We start from the raw sequence: 14,311 nt of genomic DNA on the forward strand, positions 1-14,311 counted from the left end.
ACAGAGGGCAGAGATTTTTTTCCCCCCACTGATATGTCTCAAAATATTGGCTGGCACATAGTAAAACACTCGAGAAATAAAATACATATTTGCTGCAAAGAATAGTCTCCTAACTACAGCAAGAGAGCACTCTCTGTTGACATGAATGAGAAATTGGAAAGTGTCTTTAGGCTCCCAGAATTGAGAATGAGAATGGCCCACCTTCTAAAGTCAGATCCAGATAACTTGTGACTTCTGGGCTGCTGCTGCCCTTCATTATCATGGATACCCTAATTTGAATAGAGACCTCCTATATTGGTTTGCCCTGTTTTGAAAATACGCCATTTGCTAATAATACAGACATTTTATAGCAGATGGTTATTACCTAGTGCAGTGTATTTTTCTGGATGAGATACTCGTTTTCGTTCTTAGTAGTGTGAATGTGACCTCTGTTTAAATATCTAGTATTATCTAACGTAAAGAAGAAAACAGAAAGTCAGGCTTCACTGCCTGCTGAATCCTGTGCCTGGGAACTCATCTTGTCGCACATGTTCTTCCCTAAGGAACAACATCAGGCCCTTCTGTATCAGTTGATGCAACAGCACCACCACCAGCAGCACCACCAGCCTGAGCTACAGCAGCTCCAGATGCCTGGGCCCACGCAAATACCGATCAACAACCTGCTCGCGGGCACCCAGGCGCCGCCGCTTCACCCCGCGACCACCAACCCCTTCCTCACCATCCACGGCGACGGTGCAAGTCAGAAAGTAACGGTAAGTGTCTTTGCTTTATTCTGTCTCGTGGAATTAGGAAAAGAACTGTATTGATGAATCAGAGATGGCTGTCTCTAGTTTTCCTCTCTTCCTGTTTTTTAGATGTATTATTCCCCTGATAATTTCATCTTAAAACCAGTTGTTTCAGCAGCTGGCCAGTGTAAACATGAAGGACCCAAGCCAGTTTCTATATCCCCTAAGTATATTGGTTTAAATTTGTGCATATGGTTTGAAGGACGTTTTATAATTTAGCAATTTGAAAATGAAAATGTATTTTAGCTATGTAGTAAGTGGTATGGGACAGTCCACTCAAAAGTTAATAGTTGGGGTTTTTTGAGGATCTCTGTCTAATTAATCTAATTATAAAACCAGTCTAGATAATTTTGGAATATTTTTATTATTTTGCTTTAAAGTACTTTCTAAAACTGAATTATATTTATAATAAGATTAATACATAAATTTTAGGGCACTCCAGTTACTCTGCCAGATGAATTTTAAAAAGAAAGTAAATCATAATCACATTTGTAATGGAATTTAAATTTTTTATTAATTTCCTTTAACTGACAGCATCTTACCCTTTCACTGTACACGTGAAGATAAATCAAAAATAAATGCGGGGACAGTGTACTGTCCATATGGCAGCACACATTTTGAGACTGTTTCTTTCTATTAATTCCCCCCTTCAATCAGGTCTACTTTACTGGAGTATAAATGTTTCCCCTAAATTCGAGTTCAGGGCAGAGCCGTGTTAGAGGAAGGATATTGGGATAGAGAATGGAGACTGGACGTCAGGGAAAGGAAGAAGGGAAACAATGAGGTGGGACACTTGGCAGATAACGGTGTGGAAAGTCACCATGTTTGCTCTTTTCTGTCACTTTGAAAGCTTGCTGTTTACTGTGCTCTTCGTCCTCAGAAGCTTTAGTTTGTCTGTAGTTAACAAGAGTTGGTTCAAAATACAGGTTTATCGGTTGTCATCAACTCTTCGGTGCCTTTGCCCCACTCTCTGACTTCCTGATGGTGAATACTGTCATTATCCCAAACCTAGTCACCTCTCCAGTGTTCCCCAGACGTGGGAAATTTCAGTGATTCTGTATTCATGTAGGAACTTCTTACACCGTTTTTCTCCTTTCTCAATTTTTTCTTGTGTTAAAAAAGCAAATTACGGGTTTACCCTGAAGGTAGTGGGAGTTCAGTGCCACTGTTAACCACTGCAACAAAGCAAATACTGTAACAATAACAAAGCGAGTCAAATGAATTGTTTTGCTCCCAGGGCATATAAAAATTACACTATACCGTAGTCTGTTAAGTGTGCAGCAGCATTATGTCTAAGAGAACAAAGTACATACCTTAAATCGAAACTGCTTTTCATTGCTGAAAAAGTGCTATCATCTGAGCTTTCGGCAAGTTGTAATCACTGATCACAGACCCCCATGACGATTATAATAATAATGAGAAAGTTTGAAATACTGCAAGAATTACTAAAATGTGGCATAGAGATACGAATTGAGCAAATGCTGTTGGAAAATAGCAGCAACAGACTTGGTTGCCACAAGGTTGCCACAGACCTTCGGTTTGAGGGGGGGCGCAATAAAGCGAAGCGGAACAAAACGAGGTGCGCGTGGATTTATAAGCTGCCCTTTCCTGAGTTGTACCGGGATGCATTTTCTAATGGAATGCATATTTTAATGGAAAAGCTTTTGGTTTTTAAAATAATGGAAAACCACAATAGTAAATAAGGAAAAGAAGCAGTATGACCTAATGGGAGAAAAGCAAGGCTGGGAAATAATATTTCTGAGTACCCTACTCTGTGTTATAATGTTATCTCCGTTAGATACAATAGTGTATGTGATTTCAGTCTTTGAAGACTTTAAAATTTTTTTATAGATAGTAAAAAGGAGACTCAAAGAGATTAAAGCTTAGGGGACAAATAGGACATGTGGGATCAGAACTATGACTTTCTTAGTTCATTTTCTACAACACCATGTTACTGCTTTTGTGGAAAAAGTCAATTTGGGGGATGATATTTACATCCGTTCTCTATTTCTGACCTTCAGGTGGGCACTTCTGTCTTTGTGCCCTGCTGAAGTTAATATAAAGCAGCCAGTAATGTTTATCAGTAAATTCATGTCTTTATATTGTGTGGAGAAGTAGTCATGCCAACTTGTAGAAAATTGGAATAACCGTATGTACCACCATTTATCTCAGTTTTAATCCCAGTTTAAGAGAAGGTTACCTCAAGTGTGGGCCACAAATTCGTTTAGCTAATGCCTTTGATTTTGTTTAACTGCAGAGACTTAGTGATAAAACTGGGCCTGTCACTCAAGAGAAAAGTTGACACTTGAGAAACCTCTAGAAATTGCCTCTCCTGCTGCTCTAGCACTTGATCTGGCTGCCATTGCAGCCCTCCTACACCTATGAAGAAATGCGACAAGAAATGAACTGCACAGCAAAGGATTAATTGCCACAAGGACATTCTTGTAAGGCTTTGATTAATTTTCTTGTTGCTTTGTTGCACTGAAATGGAATTTCCATGCCCCCCATCCCTCAACCCAGATTTTTTTGAACTTTGAGAAAAAAATTTAATAACTAACTTTTGTCAATGAAATAATTTACATGCAATGAATTTATCAACCTAAGAGAAATTTAATATAGTTGGTGCACAACTCATTTTGTTATAAATTGGAGAGATGAACAGCAAAACTAAAGACGTGTTCCATTATAAACTTTGATTTTGTTGTACAAGTTGGAATATGAAATACAGTCTTTTGTTTGGGTTACAGTATGCTTGCTCTGTGAGTCCGATCTTAAGACAGATTTTGAGGAACTGTCCCAATTTCTTCTATTGGAGTTTTATTGGTTAAATATTGCAAATTAATAGGTCATCAACTGGGACTTGGCGATCTTTGTTCTAAAAATTTTCTTTATGATGGGATTTGGCCAATTTTGGTAATCAAGTTAGGATGGTAATGTCTGCTTCTGCTAAAGGTAATTTTCTTTTGCTAAACACTTTTTTTTTTTAAGTGCTAAGACCTACTCGTGTTTTAAAGTTAACTACTCATATTTTGAGTTAAGTGAGTTCTAAGGCTGCTGGGGGAACCAGATCAATTCAAAGTGAAAGATTTCTTTCAGAAAGAGGGGCCACTCTGGAAACTGCTGGCAGGGTTTGGCCTGAATCAAGTGCCTGTTCGTACCTCCGTTGTGTTGAAACGGCTCTGGACAGCCGAGCCTGCAGCGTCGTCAGTCCTGTGAGTAGTGGGAGCAGTCGGTGCCGCACAGCAGCCTTCCCCGTGCTTCTGCCTTGATTGAAAACTTTCTATGCCACTGTAGATAGCTCAGGCAAAACTGTTACCTGGGTGTTTATCCACTAATGAGTCACAAGAAAAATGAGTGGATTTGGTAAGATTTTTAGTTTATTTTTTTTACTTCGTTTTTTTTTTTTTTTTTTTTTTTTTTTTTTTTTTTTTTTTTTTTTTTTGTTAATTTAAACAACTTCCCGTTTACTGACAGTGATTTCAAACAGACCGAACAACTGCAGTTCCTGAAACAGGTGAAATCTGTATTTACAGTCCTTACACTTGGGGTAGCCACGCCCCTGGGGTGACGGTATGGCAGAGTAGAAATTAAACAATTGGGGATGTAATCACTGAACTGTTCTCAAATGTGTGAATTATTAGTGGAAAAGACCCAGCTGTAATTAGACCTCCACTGTGTACTTAGCTGGAAGAACATGTTAATTCTGCAATATGTCTCTTGGTTAAACATTGCACAGTTCTTACCTCATTTCTGTAAATAAGGTTTTGTGAATCTGTTTTGTATTGTGAAAAATTCATAACATTGATATTTTGATTTGTAATATTTCTAATTGGTAGATTTAATTGAAAAGTAAAATTAATTTATTTTTATATGTTCAGGGGAATTTTAAAGAAAGTCAAATCTTTTGTAGATAATTAAAAAAATCGGTGTGGTTTATTTTACTTATTTAACCCACTGGTTGTTATTCTGTAACAATTTGTATAAATGGTAAATTTTGAATGTGTTGTTATTTTACCTAGATGTAAAATTCCACATGTATTAAAGAAAATGTACAAAGTTTTTGTTAATAAAATTTGATAATGTTTATAACTCTGTGTCATTTCCTTTTCCCAGTTTTATTAAGATATAATTGACATACAGTACTGGGTAAGCTCCAGGTATATAGTGCAATAATTTGACTTCTATGTATCGTGAAATGATCACCACAATAAATTTAGTTACCATCTGTCGTCTCCTGCAGGTACAAAAATAAGAGAACGAAAACAGTTTTGTCTTTGTGATTAGAACTCTTAGTATTTACTCTCTTAACGACTTTCACGTGGTCGTACCGTAGTGTTAACTGTCATCGTGCTGTGCAGTACCTCCCTGGTACTGATTTATTCTAGAAAAATTGGACATTTTTACCTTTTGACCACATTCATCCATTTCTCTCATCCAAGCCCCTTCCTCTGGTCACCACAAATCTGATCTTTATGAGTTAGTTTGTCTATCGCTCTCTCACTCTTGGGCTCTTTTTTAATAGATTGTAGATGGCATGTATGAGATCATGCAGTATTTCTCTGTGTCTGTCTGGCTTATCTCACTTAGCATAATGCCCTCAAATTCCATCCATGAGTCACAACAGCAGGATTTCCTTCTTCTTTATGGTTGAGTTCTATTCCATGTTATACGTAGGTAATATGCATATTTCATACCATGTGTGGGGGGGGGGGGGAGAGAGAGACAGAGACAGAGAGAGAGACAGAGTGTGTGTGTATACCACAGCCTCTTTATCCATTCATCTGTCAGTGGACACTTGGGTTGTTTCCATGTCTTGGCTTTTGTGACTAATGCTCAGTGAACATGGGGTGCAGAAAGCTCTTTGACATAGCGTTTTTGTTTCCTTTAGATACGTTACCAAAGGTAGGAATGCTGAATCATATGGTGGTTCTGTTTTTAACTTTTGAGGAACCTCCATCCTGTTCTTCACAGTGGCTGCACCATTTTACAGTCCCACCAACAGGGCACAAGGGTTTCCTGTTCTCCGTTTCCTCACCAGCATTTGTTACCTCTTGTCTTCTTAATGATGGCCATTCTAACAGGCGTGAGGCGATATCTTGTTACGGTTTTGTTTTGAATTTCCCTGTTAATTAGTGATGTTGAGGACTTTCTTATGTACCTGTTGGCCACGTGTATCTTTGGAAAAATGTCTGTCTGGGTCCTTTACCTGTGTTTAAAATTGGATTATTTGGGTTTTTAGTGTGTGCGCGCGTGCGCGTGCACGTGTGTTTTGAGTGGTATGAGTTCTTTATATATTTTGGATGTTAACCCCTTATCTGGTATGTGGTTTGCAAATCCCATTTCATAGGTCTTTCCATTTTGCTGATGGTTTCTTTTGCTCTGCAGAAGCTTTTTAATTTGACAGAGTCTCACATACTTATTTTTTATTTTGTTGCTTGTGCTTTGGGTCTCATACCCAAAAAATCATTGCCAAGACCCATGTCCAGGAGTCTTTTTCCCTATGTTTTTTTCTAGGAGTTTTACAGTTTCAAGTCTTACATTTAAGTGTTTGATTCATTTCAAGTTAATTCTTGTGAGTTGTATAAGATAGGCATTCAGTTTCACTCTTTTACATGCGACTGTCCAGTTTCCCCAGCACTGGGCATTATTGAAGAGACTGTCTTTTCTTTATTGAGTATTCTTGGCTCCTTTGTGAAATACTAGTTGACCATACGTGCATAGATTTATTTCTGGGCTCTTGATTCTGTTCCATTAGTCTATGTATCTGTTTTTAGGCCAATCAGACTGTTTTAATAACTATGGCTTAATAATGTAGCTTGAAAGCAGGAAGTGTGATGCTTCCCACTTTGTTCTTTCTCAAGATTACTTTGGCTGTTCAGGGGCCTTTGTGGTTAAATACGGATTTTAGAATTTTTTTTTTTTCTACTTCCGTAAAAAATGCCATTGGAATCTTGATACGGATTACACCGATTCTATATATGGTGGTTGGGTAGTAGGACATTTTAACAATATTCTTCCAATCCATGAATGTGGGATACCTTTCCATTTATTTGTGTCTTCAATTTCTTTCACCACTGTAGTTTGCAGGTTAGAGATCTTTTACTTCCTTCATTAAGTTTATGCCTAAGTATTTCCTTGTTTTTTTTTAAAAAAAAATTTTTTTTTTTTCAACGTTTTTTATTTTTATTTTTGGGACAGAGAGAGACAGAGCATGAATGGGGGAGGGTCAGAGAGAGAGGGAGGCACAGAATCAGAAGCAGGCTCCAGGCTCTGAGCCATCAGCCCAGAGCCCGACGCGGGGCTCGAACTCACGGACCGCGAGATCGCGACCTGGCTGAAGTCGGACGCTTAACCGACTGCGCCACCCAGGCGCCCCAGTATTTCCTTGTTTTTGATGCCGTTGTAAATAGGATCATTTTCTTTATTTCTTTTTCAGAGAATTCATTGTTACTCTATAGAAATACTACTAACTTTTGTATGTTAATTTTGTATCCTTAACTTTATTGAATTCATTGATTTGGTCTGTTTTTGGTGGAGTCTAGGATTTTCAATACTAGGTTGAATAGGGGTGGTGAGAGTGGGCATCTTTGTCCTGTTCCTAATCTTAGAAGAAAAGCTTTCAACCTGTTGCCATTGAACGTGAGTTTAGCTGCGGGCTTGTCATGTATGGCCTTTATTCAGTTGAGGTACATTTCTTTTTTTAAAACATGTTTTTAATGTTTATTTTTGAGAGAGAGAGACAGAATGTGAGTGGAGGAGGGGCAGAGAGAGAAGGAGACACAGAATCCGAAGCAGGCTCCAGGCTCCGAGTTTGTCCACACAGAGCCTGACGTGGGGCTCGAACCCATAAACTGTGAGATCATGACCCAAGCTGAAGTCAGATGCTCAACCGACTGAGCCATGCAGGCACCCACATTTCAAATTTTTTTTTATTTAAAAAAAAAATTTTTTTTTTTTAAACTTTCAAGAGCGAGAGAGAGCAGAAGCAGGGGAGGGCAGAGAGAGAGGGAGACACAGAATCCGAAGTAGGCTTCAGGCTCTGAGCTTATCTACACAGAGCCCAACACAGGGCTCGAACCCATGAACCGTGAGATCATGACCTGAGCTAAAATAGGATGCTCAGCTGACTGAGCCACCCAGGTGCTCCTAGATACATTTCTTTTATACTGAATTGGTTAAGAATTTTTATCACGAATGGGTGTTAAATTTTGTCAAATGCTTGTTCTGCATCTGTTGAGATGGTGATCTGATTTTTTTCGTTGTGTGAATGTGATGTATCACATTGATGTGTGTGTATGTTGAACCATCCCACTTGATCATGGTGAATGGTCTGGTTTTTTTTTTTAAATATAATTTATTGTCGGGGCGCCTGGGTGGCTCAGTCGGTTAAGCGGCTGACTTCAGCTCAGGTCATGATCTCGCGGTCCGTGAGTTCGAGCCCTGCATCGGGCTCTGTGCTGACAGCTCAGAGCCTGGAGCCTGTTTCAGATTCTGTGTCTCCCTCTCTCTGACCCTGCCCCGTTCATGCTCTGTCTCTCTCTATCTCAAAAATAAATAAACGTTAAAAAAATATAAGAAAAAAATAAATATAATTTATTGTCAAACTGGCTTCCATATGAGTGATCTTTTTAATGTGCTGCTGAATTAGGTTTGCTAGTATTTTATTGAGAATTTTTACATCTGTATTTATCAGGGATATTGGCCTGTAGTTTTGTTTTTGTAGTGTTGTTTCTGGCTTTGGTATTAGGGTAGTGCTGGCCTCATAAAATGAGTTTGGGGCATTCCTTCCTTTTTGATTTTTTGGGAAGAGTTTGAGAAGGATTGTTGTTAATTCTTTAAATATTTGGTAAAATTCACCAGGGAAGCCATCTAGCTGTGGGCTTTTTTCTTTGCTGAGAGATTTTTGATTACTGAGTCAATCTTACCAGTAATTGGGCTGTTCAGGTTTTTAAATTTCTTCCTAAGTCAGTGTTGGTAGGCTTTATGTTTCTAAGAATTTTTCTGTTTCTTCTTCTTGCCCTGTTTGTTGGTTCATAGTAGGTTCCTATGATCCTTTGTATTTCTGTGGTGTCAACTATAATGTCTTCTTTTTCATTTATAATTTTATTGGATTGGGTCTTCTCTCTTTTCTCCTTGGTTAGTCTAGATAAAAATTTGTCAATTTTATCTTATCCAAGAACCAACTTTTAGTTTTGTTAATTTTTTGCTCTTACTTTTCTGTTCTCTATGTCATTTATTTCTGCCCTAATGTTTGTTATTTCCTTCCTTCTGCTATCTTTTGGCTTAGTTTGTTCTTCTTTTTCTAGTTCCTTGAAGCACAGAGTTAGGTTGTTTATTTGAGATCTTTGTTTCCTAATGTGAGTGTTTATTGCTATGAACTTTCCTCTTAGAACTGCTTTAGCTACATCCTATAAGTTTTGGTATGTTTTGTTTCCATTTTTATTTCAAGCTGCTTTAATTTCCTCTTTAATTTCTCTTTCAAACCATTGGTTGTTCAGGAAAGTATTGTATAATTTCCATTTATTTGTGAGGTTTCCAATTTCTTTCCTGTTATTTTCTAGTTTCATACCACTGTGTTTGGAAAAGATACTTGGTATGATAATCAGTCTTGTTGAATTTGCCAAGGCTTGTTTTGTGCCTCAACATATTTTGTGTCCTAGAAAATGTTGTGTGTGTGCTTGAGACGAAGGTGTATGCTGCTATTGTCAGAGATTTCTTTATGTCTGTTAGGTCCATTTGTTCTATTGTGTTGTTCAAATCTGCTGTTTTCCTTATTGATTCTGTATGAATTGTTTATCTGTGTTGATTTGAGAGTGGGATATTAAAGTCCCCAATTGTTTTTGTACTGCTGTTTATTGCTCCTTTTAGCTCTGTTAGCTTTTGCTTTATATATTTAGGTTGTCTGATGTTGGATGCATAAATATTTGCAGTTGTTATATCAGCTTGGTGGATTGACCCCTTTGTCACTATTTAATGACCTTCTTTGTTTCTTTTTACCATTTTTAAGGTCTGTCTTGTCTGATAGAAGTACAGCTCCTTTTTTTTTTTTTTTTTTTTTTTTTGGTTATCATTTCTTGAAAGGTCTTTTTCCATCTCTTCACTCAGTCTGTGTGTGTATCTTTAAGGCCGAAGTGAGTCTTGTAAACAGCATGTAGTTGTAACTTGCTTTTGCGTCCATTCAGCCATTTTACTTACTTTGTAGAATTTAATTCATTTGTGTTTAATACATTTTAGGTTATTGATGTTATAGTTTACATGTTTTTTGTATTGTGTATTCAGTAATAAGTTTATTATAGTCATGGTTACTTTTACTGTTTGCTTTTTAACTTTTAAACTACAGTTGTAAGTGAATTTTACACCACTGTTCCCATATTACAGAATCTTTGATTAGATATTTACCATTTCCAGTGAGTTTTATACTACCTTTTAATGTTTCTATGATGTTAATTAGTGTCCTTTTACTTCCACTCAAAGAAGGCTGGTCTTACAAGTGGTGATGCACTCCCTCAGCTTTTTTGTTTTTCTGGAGAGTCTTTATCTCTCCTTCATTTCTGAAGGACACCTTCACCGAGTATAGAATTCCTGGTTGACAGTTATTTTAATATTTTGACTATGTCATTCTAGTCCCTCCCGGCCTGAAATGTTTCCTTTGAGAAATCTGCCTATGGTCTTAGGGAGTTTACCTGTGTGTAATTGCTCTCTCCTCTTTTATTGCTTTCAGAATTCTTTGTGTTTCAGTTCTAACAATTTAATTATAATGTGTTTTGGTGTAGCCCTATTCATGTTCAACTGTTTTGGGGTCCTTCGGGCCTCATGGAACTGGATGTCCATTTCTCTCCCCAGGTTTGGGAAGTTTCAGTTGTTACCATTACTGCTTTAATTATACTTTCTGACCTTTTCTCTTTCTCTTCTCCTTCCAGAATTCTCATACTGTGATTATTATTTCTTTTGATGGTGTTCCATAAATCCCATAGGCGTTCTTTACTCTTTCTTTTTGTTTCTCTGACTGAATAATTTCGAATGTCCTGTCCTCTGGGTCACTGATAACTTTCTTCTGCTTAGTTAAGTCTCCTTTTGAAAGCTCTCCGTTGAGTTCTTCAGTCATCATATTTTTAAGCTCTAAGATTTCTGTTGATGTTTTTTTTTTTTTTTATATAAATTTTTTTTAAATGTCTATTATTTTTGAGAGACAGAGAGAAAGTGCAAGCAGGGGAGGGGCAGAGAGAGAGAGGGAGACACAGAAGCTGAAGCAGGCTCCGGGCTCTGAGCTGTCAGCATGGAGCCCGACACAGGGCTACAACCCACGAATCACGAGATCATGACGTGAGCTGAAGTGGGATGCTTACCCGACTGAGCCACCCAGGTGCCCCTGTTGATGTTGTTATTTTTTTATTTTTTATTTAAAAACAAACGTTTTTAATGTTTTTATTTTTGAGAGAGAGACTGAGTGCGAGTGGGGGAGGGGCAGAGAGCAAGGAGACACAGAATCCGAAGCAGGCTCCAGGTGCTGAGCTGACAGCAGAGAGCCTGATGTGGGGCTCAAACTCATGAACCACGAGATCATGACCTGAGCCAAAGTCGGACACTTAACCGAATGAGCCACCCAGGCACCCCAATGTTTTTTAATAGTTTCTTTGTTGAACTTTTCATTTTGTTCATGCGTTGTTTTCCTAATTTCATTTGGTGTCTGTGTTTCTTGTAGTTGACTAAAGTTTGAGTATTATTCTGAATTCTTTGACAGATCATAGATCTCTATTTTTTTAGGGTCAGTCATTAAAGTTTTATTAGTTTACTTTGGTAGCCTCGTGGTTTCCTGAGTTTTGTGATCGTTCATTTCTTATACTGGTATCTATGCATATGAGAAGTAGTCTTCTTTTCCCAGTTTTTGCAGGTTTGCTTAGGCAGAGACCGTTCATCAGTCAGCTTACTTTGGATTTCTGAATGTGTCTGCTGGGAATGTCCAGCTGTGGGCCCTGCTACCGGGCGGGGTGGGGTCATTTTTGGGTGAGGCCGTTGCCTTAGGTCTGAGTGAGGGGTGGAGGATGCTGGACGATGGGCTCCACTGTTGCCTGGGTTCTTTGGTTCGGCCTCCTAGACAGTCAGGACTGGGTGCTATGCTCAGTAGTCGGTGGGGCTCTGAGTTAGCTTCCCTGCCCTCGCAGGGCGGCAGAATGGACCCCACGGCCCGCATGGTCACTGGGGAACCTGATCAGGCAAGATTAGGCACTGAATTCTCTGGCCAGACAGGACTACTGGTTTTGCCCAGTGGGCGGGGAAACCACAGGCTGTGCCCTCATATTCAGGGGCCACACCGGAAGTAGGTAGGGATGGGCTGTACAACTTCCTGTGCACTCTGGTTAGGCTCCCTGGTTGGGCAGTGTGCAGGCTGTGTTCAGCAATGGGCAAGGCAACCAGTGAGTCTCCCCACCTGGGTAGGGTGGGAGACCTGGCTCCAAGACCGGCAGGACCCCTGGTCTCGACTCAAGCCATCTCCTGCCCCAAGTTCTCTGGCCGAATGGAGTGTTGGTGTGCTATGCAGCTTTCCAGGTGTTCTGACCAGGGTCTCTGTTCAGGTGGGGGGCCTGGGGCTGTACTTCGGTCTGGGCGGGCCCATGAATTAGCTCCCCTGCCTGGGCAGGACTGGAGTGCGGGTCCCAGGCCCCCTCCCAGGTGTTCCCCACAGCTGGGAAGGGCCAGGAGCTACTCTCGGCCACAGGTGGGGCTAAGAATTCGCTCCCTTGCCTGGGCAGAGTCAGGGGATGGACTTCAGGCTCGTCCAGGCTCTTTGTGGTCTTGACTCCAAGCCTGCCCGCTCCCCACGTTCCCTGGCTGAACGGGGCCACCCTCTGCCCTGCAGATGATCAGCTCTGCCCGTAGGACTCCCCGTTCGAGCATTTCCTACGCAGCTGCCGGGCTCTCTGGCCAGGTGACTGGGAGCCGTAATTAGCAGTGGGCGGGCCTGTGAAGGAGCGCTCCTGCCTGGGCTCCAGTTGCTCTTCCCGGTGTTCCCAGCCTCTCCCGACCAGAGGAGAGACCTGCCACGCTCAGCAGTGGCTGGAGTTGTGCGATAGCTCCATTGCCGGAGGGTGGGCGGACCGGCACCCCACCGAGGTCCCAGGTCACGGTGTGGTGGCTCTGCGGACCGCAGAGATGCCGGTTCGGACTGTTCGGGCGCTGCAGGTAGGAACTCCGTCCGTCAAGATCCAAATGCTGGGTGTTTTCCAAGTGCGTCCCCGCTTCTCTGTCAGATGCCCGGTGGTCGAGCCCCGCAGATTCCTCTGCAGTCCCCGTGGGTTGGGAACCAGGGTACGCGTTTCCATGAAGCGACCCGCAGTGCTGGGGCGGGGGCCGGGTGCTCCCCCTGGGCTCTCCACCCTGGGGGAGCGGTAGGCTCGGGGGAGGCCTCGGGGCGGTGCTGTGCTGGGGGGGGGGGGGCTTGGGGGGGGGGGGGGGGGGGGGGGGGGGGTGCTTGCGTGGGGTGATGCCGTCCGCGCGTGGCTGCTTCTCTGACCTTCGATGCAGACTCTCTCAGTCCCTGAGGGTACTTCAGCCTCACCCCCACATTCTGGGCTTCTCTTAATGGTGTCTTATTCTTGAGTAATTGTTAGTTGTTTTGTGAGGTGGGAGTGAAGTCAGGAATGACCTATGTCACCCGCTTGGCGACCTCACTCTGTGCCTTTCTTGTTTGGGGAGAATGAAGGCCCTGGGGAGTGGGGTGCCTCAGGTGCCAGTGTTTTCCGGTAGTTTCTGCCTGTGCTTTACCGGTAGTTCATCTTGGAGTTCTCTAAAGTTTGCTCATGAGTAAACTTGACACAGCGTGAGAAACTCTGCAGAGCAAACGGACCTTGTGTTCAAATCTTAGGTAATCAGAGAGAGTGCCCTCTGAAAACTGCTGTCATGCAAAGAAGAGGAAAATAATTACAGTGGAAATAAAAGGAAAATAAATTCCAGACGAGATCATTAATTATAGCACATTAATACAGTACTATTCATACTTGGTAAAGTTAAATGAAACAAATTTAAGCGTACTTCATGGCTCTCGGGTCTTGGTTTCCATCAGAATCACCTGTGGGGCTTTGCAAATGCTCAGACTTCAGAATTTGGGGATCTGGGTAATTTGCTCCTAGTGATTAGGAGTTGAGAAACAAGGAAAACTGGTTCTGTAGGCTTTTAACGTTACTAAAGAGTTAAGTTTAGGTTCCCGGAGAGACTTTTCTATATACAAATGGAAAATACCTGATTCTGGAGAGTCTTGTCTCCCGAAGGACTAGGGAAGGTCACTCCTCTAACACGACAGATGACTCACTCTCCGAGAATCAACTCTGAACCGAACAGTACTTGGCCATGCACGTTCTCGCCTTGGCTGTTGATCTGAATAGTAGTATCTCAGTGTAGCTGCACTTGCTTTCGTAGGTTTCTAACTGCCTGGAGGCCCTGGGTGGCTTCATCACCTCCACTAGGAAGCACACCTGGGTTTCCGGGTTGCTGCTCTGTGGTTCCCTGGTGTTGGCTGATTCTCTGCTCTG

The 14,311-nt window shown here is 41.3% G+C and overlaps 1 protein-coding gene across 15 annotated transcripts in view; it reads left to right on the forward strand.

The window, feature by feature from the left end:
* Nucleotides 1-4,874, forward strand: part of MLLT10 (MLLT10 histone lysine methyltransferase DOT1L cofactor) — a 235,295-nt gene extending 230,421 nt beyond the window's left edge. For 13 of the 15 annotated variants that reach the window (XM_049626908.1, XM_049626907.1, XM_049626910.1 and 10 more), the window contains 2 exons: nucleotides 543-752; nucleotides 3,043-4,874. In XM_049626908.1, coding sequence (XP_049482865.1) covers nucleotides 543-752; nucleotides 3,043-3,087 — 255 coding nt within the window. In that variant the 3' untranslated portion in view covers nucleotides 3,088-4,874. Of the gene's footprint in view, nucleotides 1-542; nucleotides 753-3,042 lie in introns of those variants that run through there. The other 2 variants (XR_007456916.1, XM_049626917.1) reach the window with 2 other exon arrangements.
* The last annotated feature ends 9,437 nt before the right edge of the window (nucleotides 4,875-14,311 follow it).

Source organism: Panthera uncia, chromosome B4 (genome assembly GCF_023721935.1).
Source record: "Panthera uncia isolate 11264 chromosome B4, Puncia_PCG_1.0, whole genome shotgun sequence".
Lineage (NCBI taxonomy): Eukaryota > Metazoa > Chordata > Mammalia > Carnivora > Felidae > Panthera > Panthera uncia.